Consider the following 12,331-nt stretch of genomic DNA (forward strand, 5'->3'; position numbering starts at 1 on the left):
AAAAAAAAAAACAAAAAACAAAGACCAAACACATACTACAGAAGAACCCTTTAGTTTCTGCTTAGGACCGCTTAACTCTTCCTTCACATACTTTACTAATAGGCTTGGCTTTCTGATCACCTACCAGGCGTCCTCAAACTACGGGCCGCAGGCCACATGCAGCCCGCCTAGGACATTTATCCAGATCGCTGGGTGTTTTTGCTGCCAGTGCCTGTTCTGCTTAGCAGCCGACTTGTCCCAGGGCCCACAGTCCAGCTCTCCAATGGTCTGAGGGACAGTGAACTGGCCCCCTGTTTAAAAAGTTTGAGGACCCCTGAGCCCTAGGCCTTAATCAGATCAAAAGCAGCAAACTAGAAGGAGTTCAGTAAAGTTCAGAAAGATAATAAAGTGCTTTGGGTTTATTTGTGGAAATAATGGTTACGATTTTAAAAGTCTTGATAGTTTCAGTAAAATCCACTATTGTGTTATGATTAAAGTTCCAGCCCTGGTGTTAGACAGACAAGGGCTCAAATAGCTCCTTCTCTACTCAGTAGTTGTGTGATTCTGGATTATTTGCATCTGTTCCCTCATTCTATAAAGTAGGGACTATGGTACCTGACCCACAGCACCCTTGTGAGGATTAAACAAGTTGAATGCTTGATAATTATCTAATAGGGTCACCAATGGGGAACACATCTTTTTCTGACCCTGCTGGTAAATACCATTAGAAGAACTAGAGTGTCTGGAAAGGAGGTTGGTGGGGGAGATGGAAAGCACTAGAATAAGGGGAAAACCCCAGGCCAGGTCAGGAATCTGGGGTATAGGCCTGCCTGTGGCCTTACCTTGCTGTGTTACTTTGGATAAGTCACCTCCCCTCTCCTGACCCCACTTTTCCACCTATGAAAAGAGGCAGCTGGGCTCTGGGTGGCCCCAGAGTTAATCCTGGACCACAGAGCTCTGCCTTTTCCCTGATGCTCAGAGCACTACCTGACAGGGTGAGGTCAACATCATACTGGCTCTAGGGTTAGGGAGATATGGGATTCTGAGTGCCTGGCTGACCCTGTCTCACCTCTTTTCCCCAGACATTGCTGTAGGAGCTCCATTTGAGGGCTTGGGCAGAGTATACATTTACCACAGCAGCTCTAGGGGGCTCCTCAGACAGCCTCAGCAGGTATGGACGGACAGCGATGGGTCAGTTGCCTCCAGCAGCTGAGATGGGCTTTCCCTCCTTTCCCTCAGCCACCCCTTGCCTGTTTCCCCAGGCCCCACTCTTCAGAGCCTACCCCCATCACTGTCCCCTGCCCCCAGGTAATCCACGGAGAGAAGCTGGGACTGCCTGGCCTGGCCACCTTCGGCTACTCCCTGAGTGGGCATATGGACGTGGATGAGAACTTATATCCAGACCTGCTAGTGGGAAGTCTGTCAGACCGCATCGTGCTGCTGCGGTGAGCTGGGGAGCAGTGCAGAGGGACCTTTCTCTTCTCCATCCATGTCTGTGGGGAACCCCATCTTTGTCCGTCTTCTGCAGACAGGAGGCACTGATATGTGTGTCTGGTTCTGTTATCTCTGCAGGGCCCGGCCTGTCATTAACATTGTCTACAGGACCTTGGTGGCCAGGCCAGCTGTCCTGGACCCTGCACTTTGCACAGCCACTTCCTGGTGAGACTATCAGCCCCCACTCTGTCCACCTACTCCTTATTTATGCGAAGACCAGGAAGGAATCCAGCTCTTAAACCCCTTCCCTGGCAATCCCTGATATCCTACCTTTAGAGACTAGATACCTAAGGTCAGGATTTTTCCTCCCTACCCAACCTCATTACAAAGAAAACTTCCTTACAAGAGGTACTGGATGAATTGGAGGGCAGAAGAGTATAGTGCTTGGCAGTGGAGCTCTAGGTTACCTTGTTCAAATCCCAGCTATGCCACTGCAGGGGTAGGGACAGGCTTGGAGGAAGTCAGGTCCCAGAGGAAGAGAAGAATGCATTTAAGTGGACCCATGTGGGCAAGAAAAGTTACCTTGGCATATTATTAATCTCTCTTGGTCTCAGATGGCTTGGCTGTACAACAGAATTCATATAACTAATTCACAGGGTTGTTGTGCTAATTAAATGAGAAAATGTACAAATTGTCCCTAGCACAATACTCTGTACATCTTAAATGCCCCCAAATGTTACTTGCTAAGAAAGTGACAATAATGATGGCAATGACCCCCAAGTCTTCCAGTGAATGTGGATATTGGATCAGAAGGGAAAGGAAGACAGACCAGGAAAGCAGCAAAGGATTGTAGAAGGAAATCTGGGCTGGGGACTGGGAGACTTGAGTTCAAGACTGGTCTGGAGGCCAGGCGTGGTGGCTCACGCCTGTAATCCCAGCACTTGGGAGGCTGAGGCATGTGGATTATTTGAGCTCACAGGTTCGAGACCAGCCTGAACCAGAGCGAGACCTCATCTCTAAAATAATAGCCCAGCATTGTGGCGGGCACTTATAGTCCCAGCTACTTGAGAAGCTGAGGCAAGAGAATCGCTTAAGCCCAGGAGTTTGAGGTTGCTATGAACTGTGATGCCATAGCACTCTACCAAGGGAGACAAGTGAGACTGTGTCTTAAGAAAAGAAAAATACTGGTCTGAGCCACCAACTGACCGACGACTTCAGACAAGTCCTTCTGCTCTCTGAACTTCCATTTCCCCATTGGAAACGTGGTGACCTCTAACTCTGTATGCTATGGCTCTAACAGTGGCAGGGAAGGGGCCAGGGACACCACAGATTGGCTTTGTGGACACTCCAGTTTTGCCCCTACCTTTCTTAAGAATGGCCCTGGTTTCCCTTTACATGATACAGAAGCAAGAGCTAGGGCCTGGATATCTGTATCCCACTGTGACCGGGTCTTCCCATACATCTCCCAACAGTGTGCAGGTGGAGCTGTGCTTTGCTTACAACCAGAGTGCTGGAAACCCCCACTATAGGCAAAACATCAGTAAGTGCCAGGATGGGAGGTGATGGGGTCATGTTCACTGGCTACTTGCTGACCGCCTCACCTACCTGCAGCCCTGGCCTACACTCTGGAGGCTGACCGGGACCGCCGCCCACCCCGTCTACGCTTTGCCAGTAGCCAGTCAGCTGTCCTCCATGGATTCTTCTCCATGCCTGAGATGCGCTGCCAGAAGCTAAAGCTGCTCCTGATGGTGAGGCTGGAGCAAGGGGCAAGATAAGGGCTCCAGGATCCCTGGAGAAGGTGGCCATTGTCCCCCCAGGCTAAGAATGAGGGCCTGGAATCTCCCCAGAGACAAAGAACATAGGCCTAGAAGGCCATAGGTGTGTAGGGGAACAGTGCACAGCGTCCAGCTCATGGTAGGAGAGATGGAGACCCTCTGGGCCTATATCACCTTTTGTGAAAAGTAAGGGACTGGGAGCCCCCTCCCTGAGGGGGCCAAGCTCAGTCTCTCTCTAGGATATTCAGGTGGAAGGGGAAAGTTCAACCTGGAGACCCTACGGATGAGGAAGCTCAACTACCTTCCCCAGGGACTTTTGGGAAAGGAAACTCTTGTTTTCTCTCTTGGGGAGACAAGATGGTAGTAAGCCTCAATTTGGAGATCAGATTAGAAGGGCTTCAGCCTAACTGTGGGGTTTTCAGGGTGGAGGGGACCCCAGCTCCTCCCTGGGGTTCAGGGTGATATGAAGATTCAATTGGGGTGAGGGTGCTGTGCAGGGCTCAGGTTGGCTTCCCTCCTCAGGACAATGTCCGTGACAAACTCCGCCCCATCGTCATCTCCATGAACTATTCTTTACCTCTGCCTATGCCCGATGGCCCCCAGCTGGGGCTGTGGTCCCTGGACTCCTACCCAGTCCTCAACCAGGCGCAGACTCTGGAGAACCACACCGAGGTGGGTGGCGCCGGGGTTATGGTCAGGGTCTGAAAGGCGGGAACCTGGAGGGCTATGGGGGAGAGAGGGCACTGTAGGTGGTGCAACCTCTCATCCCTCCGGCCACCCCAGGTTCATTTCCAGAAAGAATGCGGGCCAGACAACAAGTGTGAGAGCAACTTGCAGATGCGCGCCGCCTTCCTGTCCGAGCAACTGCAGAGGCTGAGCAGGTGGGCGCTGGGCTCATAAAGAGGCAAGGGAGAGGGGAGGGCCTTTAAGAAGCCCGATAGGATCGTCAGAAAAGGGGCTTTCACCTCTAGGTGCGACTAGAGGGCGGGACATGGCTATCTTGAGTTGAGGCTTTCCCGGCTCTGGCGGCCTGGGGGCGGGGCCTCGTAGATCTGGGGCGGACCCGGGGCGGGGTCTCATAGATTTGGGGCGGACCCGGGGCAGGGCCTCATAGATGGGGCGGGCCCAGGAGCAGGCCTAGTTGATCTGGGCGGACCCAGCACTGGGCCTATAGATCTGAGGTGGACCCTCGTAGATAGGGGGCAGACCTAGGGCAGGGCCTCGTAGATGGGGACAGACCCTGGGGCAGAACTTTTGACTGAGCCCGGGACACTCTGCTCAGGCTCCCATACAGCAGAGACGTTCGGAAACTGTACCTGGGCACCAACGTGACTAACGCCCGGAGCTCGCAGAGGGCCGGGGAGGACGCCCATGAGGCGCTGCTTACCCTGGCGGTGCCTCCAGCGCTGCTGCTGTCCTCCGTGCGCCCGGTGAGTGCCTGCCAGCCTGCTCAGAGCCCAAGCAGTGCTCCACACATGTTCGTATCCCCACGTCTGTCCTGTATATATGTTATCGTTTGCCATGTGCCACCTCCTCCGGGCTGAGTCTCTGCTGAGGCTCTGCTGCTTGGGGAGCCTCTAGAGCTTACAACCCTACACCACAGGCAGAGAGGACAAGCCTTGCTTTGACCCAACCCTGACCTAACTCATCCTCTTTCCTCAGGCTGGGGCCTGTCAAGGTAATGAGACCATCCTTTGCGAGCTGGGGAATCCCTTCAAACGGAACCAGAGGGTAAGCACTGTCCACTTCCTCCCAGTTCCCGTGGGTCTCAGGCTGCTCCCCCAGCCAGCCCCTTACCCTTTCTTCTTCTGCCTGCGGCTTCCCAGGCTTCCTTGAGGCAGAGAGCCAGAGTAGGGGAGAGGGAGATCCATTGGAGAGTGGGAAAAGGCCCTGAAACTAAGAAAATGCAGCTGCTGAACAGGTGGATGTGGGGAAAGCAGTTTTACCCTACATAGACTCTGTGTCAGGCCCCAAGCCCTAAACTACTATTAACCTATGATATAATTCGCACAACCTTCTAGGAAGTATACACTCTTTTACAGAAGAGGAAACACAGAAAGTTTCAGTAACTATCTCAAGGTCAATGTCATGTAGCTCAAAGTATCAGAGATGTGACCCAAGGGAGGCAAAGGAGGAAAGGGAAACAGAGATGAGGTGGGGAGGTATAGGCCCCTCACCCAGAATAGGAGGAGGAAGAAGAGGAAGAGGCCAGAGAATTAATTCCCTAGTATAGTGTTCAGCCCCTCTCTCCCTCATGACATCATCCCCACTGGGCCCCAAACACCCTTCTCTGCTTGTCTGACCCTCATTGCAGATGGAGCTGCTAATCGCCTTTGAGGTCACTGGGGTGACCCTAAACACAAAGGACCTTCAGGTGCAGCTGCAGCTCTCCACGTGAGTGACATCAAGATGCCAATCTAAGTTGGGGCTGAGGTGTCCTGGGCCTCCCTCCAAGCCCCTGTATGCCTTCCCCAGGTCAAGTCACCAGGACAACCTGCGGCCCATGACCCTGACTCTGCCAGTGGACTACACACTCCAGGCCTCACTCAGCATGTGGGTACCTCTCTCTACTCCACCTCCCACCCCCAGCCTCCTATGACTGAGCTGAGGTGTCTCCCAGGCTCCCCTGACACCTTTCTTGGCCTAGTATCCTCAGGTCCCCACCTTCTCTGGGACATCCTCCCCTCAACAACAGCAATCATTATTATTATTATTTTTCCCCTGTAAAATAGGTAGAAATGGAGGAATCAGCCACCCTGAGGCTGAGGTGAGGCCCATTTCTTAGGCCTCATCATCCTAAAGATCTTTTTTTTTTAAACAGAGTCTCCCTATGTCCCCCTCAGTAGAGTGCTGTGGTGTCACAGCTCACAGCAACCTCCAATTCTTGGGCTTAAGCGATTCTCTTGCCTTAGCCTCCCCAGTAGCTGGGACTACAGGTGCCTGCCACAGTGCCCAGCTTTTTTTTTTTTTTTGCAGTTGATGTTGTTTAGCTGGCCCAGGCCGTGTTCTAACCAGCCACCCTCAGCGTATGTGGCTAGTGCCATAACCACTGTGCTACAGGCGCCAAGCCCACCCTAAAGATCTTATGTACATTCCTTCAATGACAGAACTATGATGTAGCAACTATTATTAACTGCACTTTACAGACGAGGAAACTGAGGCTCAGAGAGGATAAATAATTTGCTTGAGGCCACACAGCTGGTAAATGGCAGAGCTGAGATTGATATGCAGGTCTGCCCACTGTCAAGAGGAGCTGTAGTTCACCAGCTCTGGCACCCACCCTCCCTACCAGGGCCCCGACTCCTGTTACGCTAGCATCTTTCTTATCCCTAGGGTGAATCACCGGCTACAAAGCTTCTTTGGAGGGACAGTGATGGGCGAGTCTGGCATGAAAACTGTGGAGGATGTGGGAAGCCCCCTTAAGTATGAATTCCAGGTAAGGGCACCTCTGGAGTCCTAGGCTGGGGACACTAGGAAAGACAATGGATTTTGTTTTTGTTTTTCTTTCTGTCTCTGAAGTGTGAAGGGAGATTAGAGATTGGTGGAGGTGATTTTTCAGGAGACAATGACTATGATGCCTCTTCTGCCCACAGGTGGGCCCAATGGGGGAGGGGCTGGCAGCCCTGGGGACCCTGGTCCTAGGCCTGGAGTGGCCCTATGAAGTCACCAATGGCAAGTGGCTGCTGTACCCCACGGAGATCACTGTCCATGGCAATGGGTCCTGGCCCTGCCTGCCACCTGGAGACCTTATCAACCCTCTCAACCTCACTTTCTCTGTAAGCCACCAGGAATCTTCCCTGTGCATCTCATTTGCATGCTACTGGGCAGAGAAGCCAGTGTTTCCCCTCTCTGCCCTCATACCCCTTTGGCCACCTGACTCCCCACCCTCTTCCCTCCTCCATCCCTGTTACCACATCTTTCTCTGCCCTCCCAGCAGATCTCCTCTTCCCTCTCCAGGACCCTGGGGACAGGCCGCCATCTCCACAGCGCAGGCGGCGACAGCTAGACCCAGGGGGAGGCCAGGGCCCCCCACCTGTCACTTTGGCTGCTGCAAAAAAAGCCAAATCTGAGACTATGCTGGTGAGTGGCCAGGGCGGGGCTGGCGGGGAATGTGCCCGCCCCACCACAGGTGTGTGGACACCAGGGGGCACACAAAGCAAGGGGGATGGGGACTCCACCAGGAAACCCCTGTCTGATAAGGTGATGTGGCGCCACCCTCAGGAGCCTCCTGACAGCTGGGGAGATTCATCTCCTGCGCTCAGAGGGGACTCCACTGTGATAGGGGAACCAGTACAGAGGATCAAAAAAGGAGACACTGGCTGTACTCCAGGGAGTCCCCAGCTGTTGGGATAGAGCTGCTCAAAGCCTTGGTCCTCAGGACTGGGGCATGGGGAGGGTAGAAGTGTGGGGCAGGGCATTGCAGGTGGTGTGGGGCACCCTCTGTATGAAAGGAGTCAGGAGCAGGCCTGACAAGCAAATTGAGGCCTGGCTGGGTAGAGAGGCAGTGGGGGCATGAACAAAGGTTCACTATGGATGTGCGTTGGGAAAGGGTGTTGGAGGTTGGGCCTCGTTACATGAGCAGGGACCATATTTCATGTTGGCCACGTGCCTGGCGATTCATCAGCTTGGCCCAAAGAACATGTCTGAAAAGTGTAAGTATAGGGGCAGGGCATGTGTGCATGAGTGAAGGCATGAGGTCAGGCCCTTTGGAGTCACCCAAGGATGAGATAGAGTCTGAAAGGAGTCGAAGGTAAGGGTTCTCCATGAAGGACTGGAAGTTTCAGACTATTTCATGTTTGTGTTCCTTGCCCACCTCAGAACTGTGCCACTGGCCGTGCCCGCTGTGTGTGGCTAGAGTGCCCCATTCCTGACACTCCTCTTGTCACCAACGTGACTGTGAAGGCACGGGTGTGGAACAGCACTTTCATTGAGGTCAGTGCCTGGGTCTGGAGGTCTCCACTGCCAGCCAGGCTGGTGGGGAGAACCACAGGGACAGTGAAGGCCAAGGTCACAGCAGGGCTCTGTGTGTGTGAGACAGCATTGTGCTGTAAGCACAGCTGTACTCCTGTCACTGTGTGCCATGCCAGTGTTATGTTTCTGTCTCTGGATGTGGATGTGTTTGTCTCCAGACAAAGTGATCTTCACTCAAGTGCCCATTTTTCAGTCCTATGTCCATCACTTTCCTACCTCCATGCCTTTGCCCAGGCTGTTCCTTCTTCCTGGGATGCCAATTTCCACTCTATTATCTCTGCATGTAGATTCCTATTCTACCTTCAGCATTTCCATCAGATGCTTCACTGTTGGCAAGGTAGTTTCTGACTTTTCCAGCGAAATATGACCTCTCTTCCTCTGGATACCCACAGAACTTTCTCAAAAGCCAAACACATCATTTATCACATTCAACTCTGGGTTGCAGTGAATCACGTGCCAACCTTCTCATGCCATCTAGACTAAACTTTTTCTACACATGAATAGATTATAAATCATTTCAGCTTTGTGGGCTACAGGGTTTCTGTTACAACTACTCAATTCTTCCATTGCAACACAAAAGCTGCCACAGACAAATGAATGAGCATGGCTGTGTGCCCAAAATACTCTATTTACAAAAGCAGGTGTTGGGCCAGATTTCACCTAGACATGACTTTCATTATCTCTTCTGTCCTCAGCATCCAACACAGGACCTGATGTACAAATGAATGAAAAATGAATGAATGATGTGCATTATGTGTAGAGGAGAGGCCTGGCTAACAGATCTTTTAGGGGTGCTGTTTAGCAGTGCTGCCCAGTGGGTAGGAGGGCTTAGGGTCAGGAGGGAAGCTTAGGGGGGCTTTAGCCACCTCCTTTGACCCACCCCTTATCCTCCTCCAGGATTATAGGGACTTTGACCGAGTCAGGGTAGATGGCTGGGCTACACTCTTCCTCCGAACCAGCGTCCCTACCATCAACATGGAGAACAAGACCACATGGGTGAGTAGACATGTTAACTAGGACAGCAGTCTCTGGCCAGGGCATGGGAGTCCAGGGCATCTTTTAGGAGCACGTGGACACACGTTAGCTATGTGGTTCCCAATCTTGACAGCATGTTAAAATCATCTGGAGGACTTCTGATGTTTAGACAATACTCACAGCAATTCAGTATGAGTCCCTTGGAGGAACCCTGGTATTGATGTTTCAAAGTAGCATGAGTGATTCTAACATGTACCCAGGGTTGAGAACCAGTGCTTAAGCTTATCTAATCTGTACAACATCTCCATGAAGAGTAGGGCTAGGATTGTATTTCTATTTGATGGCTGAGGAAACTGAGGCCCACAGAAATTAGGTAACCTACCCAAATTGGCTCAGCTTGTCAGGGCCTGAACCTGGGCCTTCTGAATTTCTCACCCATTGACACATCTACTATGGACACATCAGCTTTTGGCCACAGGCCATAAAGAGAGAGAGGCAGACTGATAAGACAACACAGGGGTTCAACCATGAGACCTGATCAGTATTTGCAGATGATGTGATTGTCTATGTATAAGAATAGAGAAGCAACCAAAAAGTTATCATACCCGATGAGAGAATTTAGGCGGTTCAGAGGCTCAAAACCTACTAAAGCCCATAGGTTTCCTACATGCTTGTAATGACCAATCAGAAATATGATTGAAAATATCCCATTCAAACTCATCAGAAAAGTTATACAGTATCCAAGAATAAACATAACAATAAATGTGCAACAGAAACTTGAATAATGGATAGCAAAAAGTCAGTACTGTATTATCAAGTTGTCAGATCTTCCTAAACTATTGCAGCCCTGGTAGAATTCAGGAAACTTGAAAAAAAGTTCCCAGATTTGATTCTGAGTTACATCTGGAAGAATAAATATGACAAAATTAATAATAAGTTGTTGTAAAAAGAATAAGTGGAGATGTGTAGGAGACACATACAAAGAGATGAATGGAGCATTAATTAAATACATTATTGTACATTTCCTAAGATAATGTAGTATAGAAGAGGCAGAGGAAGAGCCAGAAGGATTAGTGGAACAACATAGAAAAAGAAATTTGGTTTATGATACAGATGGCATTTTTAATCAGGGGAAAAAGGTAAATTATTAAGTAGTATTAAGAGATCACATTTGAAAAATAAAGATAAATCCCTGGCCCAGTGCCTGTGGCTCAAGTGGCTAAGGTGCCAGCCACATACACCTAAGGTGGCGGGTTCAAATTCAGCCCAGGCCTGCCAAACAACAATGATGGCTGCAACAACAACAAAAAAAAAATAGCTGGGTGTTGTGGCGGGCGCCTGCGGGCCCAGCTACTTGGGAGGCAGAGGCAGGAGACTTGCTTAAGCCCAGGAGTTGGAGGTTGCTGTGAGCTGTGATGCCACGGCACTTTACCCAGGGGAACAGCTTGAGGCTCTGTCTCAAAAAAAAAAAAAAAAAGATAAATCCCTACCTCACACCATAAACAAAAATACATTAAAGTTAGATTAAATATTTAAATGGGGGAATTAAAATTAACATGGTAGAATAAAAATATAAAGGAAAAAAAAAAATTTTTTTTTTGAAACAGAGTCTTACTCAGTTGCCCTGGGGTTGAGTGCTGTGGAGTTATTGCTCACAGCAACCTCAAACTCCTAGGCTCAAGTGATCCTCTTGTCTCAACCTCCTGAGTAGCTGGGACTACAGGCACCCACCATAACACCTGGCTATTTTTACAGACAGGTTCTCAATGTTACTCAGGCTGGTCTTGAACTCATGAGCTCAAGCAATCTGCTCGCATTGGCCTCTCAGGGTGCTAGGATTATAGGTGTTAAAGCATAATTTTTAAAAATTTTTGTATTTTATTTATTTTTAGAGATAGGGTCTTGCTCTGTCAGCCAGGTTGGAATGCAGTGGCATAATCATAGCTCACTGTAACCTTGAACTCTTGGGCTCAAGCAAGCCTCCTGCTACAGCCTCCTGAATAACTGGAACTACAGGCCACACCACCATACCCAGGAGATTTCTTTTTCTTTTCTTTTCTTTTTTTTTTTTTTTTAACAGGCACCTGCCACAAAGCCTGGCTATTTTTTGGTTGCAGTTGTCATTGCTGTTTGGCAAGCCGAGGCTGGATTCAAACCTGCCAGCTCTGATGTATGTGGCTGGCACCCTAGCCGCTTGAGCTATAGGCACAGAGCCTATTTTTTTTCTATCTTTTTGTAGACATGGGGTCTTGCTATATTGTCCAGGCTTTCCTGAAACTCCTGGCCACAAGTGATCCTTGAACTACAGTGAATAATACAGGGTATCTCAAAGGTTGCAATATATATATACATAGGGAAATTAGGAAATTGTCACTAGATGTACTTTTATTTACAAAATATTCGTTAACAAAAGTTTTACAAAATATTTATAACATATTTCTCTATGTGTTGATATATAAATATAAAAATATAAAATATAAAGTATAAAATGAGTTTGTTATTTTTCCTATATATGGTGACTTTTGAGATGCCCTGTATAAAGATAAAAGGCATAAACAGGCAATGTACATAGAATGAAATACAAATATTCAAGTTACTCATAAAGAAAGATAAATAACAACGGCAAGATTTTTTTGTCTATCTGATTAGAAGATATTAAGAAGAATTATGCCATCTGGTGCTGAGAGGGTAGAGGGAAATACTATAGATTAAAGTATAAATTGGTAGATTCCTTTTGGAGATAAAGTTGTCAACATCCATTAAAACTTAAAATGTCCATTTCCTTTGCTCCAGCACATGAGAATCTATCATAAGAAGCTAATAGGACAAGGATGCAAATATAAATATAGAGGAATATTCTAAAGGATTGCTTATAATGGCAGAAAATTGGAAACATTCTAAATGTCGTTCAGTAGGAGATTTGTTCAATAAATTATGGTACATTTCCTGCAGTGACTGTGCAGTCTTCAGAAGAGATTGGGTTAATCTTTACTGTTTGCCGTGGAAAGGTAATGATACCAGGTGAAGAAAGAAACAGGTTGCCGAAAAGTGTATGTAGTATGATCCCATTTATGTAAACTATGCACATTTAAAAGTATGGAAAGAGACTCAACAGAGGTTATGGAGGTATTTCTAGAGAATAAAGTTACTGGGAACCTTTAATTTTCTTTATATCATCTATTTTTTTTTTTTTTTTT

The 12,331-nt window shown here is 48.8% G+C and overlaps 1 protein-coding gene across 1 annotated transcript in view; it reads left to right on the forward strand.

The window, feature by feature from the left end:
- ITGA3 (integrin subunit alpha 3) overlaps positions 1-12,331 on the forward strand; it is a 31,910-nt gene that overhangs the window by 15,987 nt on the left and 3,592 nt on the right. The window contains exons 8-23 of the mRNA XM_003786488.2: positions 1,062-1,150; positions 1,288-1,424; positions 1,552-1,638; positions 2,886-2,953; positions 3,025-3,161; positions 3,711-3,860; positions 3,972-4,069; positions 4,471-4,618; positions 4,851-4,919; positions 5,503-5,582; positions 5,664-5,741; positions 6,522-6,624; positions 6,782-6,964; positions 7,146-7,268; positions 8,007-8,120; positions 9,057-9,155. Coding sequence (XP_003786536.1) covers positions 1,062-1,150; positions 1,288-1,424; positions 1,552-1,638; positions 2,886-2,953; positions 3,025-3,161; positions 3,711-3,860; positions 3,972-4,069; positions 4,471-4,618; positions 4,851-4,919; positions 5,503-5,582; positions 5,664-5,741; positions 6,522-6,624; positions 6,782-6,964; positions 7,146-7,268; positions 8,007-8,120; positions 9,057-9,155 — 1,763 coding nt within the window. The remainder of the gene's footprint in view (positions 1-1,061; positions 1,151-1,287; positions 1,425-1,551; positions 1,639-2,885; positions 2,954-3,024; positions 3,162-3,710; positions 3,861-3,971; positions 4,070-4,470; positions 4,619-4,850; positions 4,920-5,502; positions 5,583-5,663; positions 5,742-6,521; positions 6,625-6,781; positions 6,965-7,145; positions 7,269-8,006; positions 8,121-9,056; positions 9,156-12,331) is intronic.

Source organism: Otolemur garnettii, unplaced genomic scaffold (assembly GCF_000181295.1).
Source record: "Otolemur garnettii isolate 467f Iridium unplaced genomic scaffold, OtoGar3 scaffold00018, whole genome shotgun sequence".
NCBI classification, from domain to species: domain Eukaryota; kingdom Metazoa; phylum Chordata; class Mammalia; order Primates; family Galagidae; genus Otolemur; species Otolemur garnettii.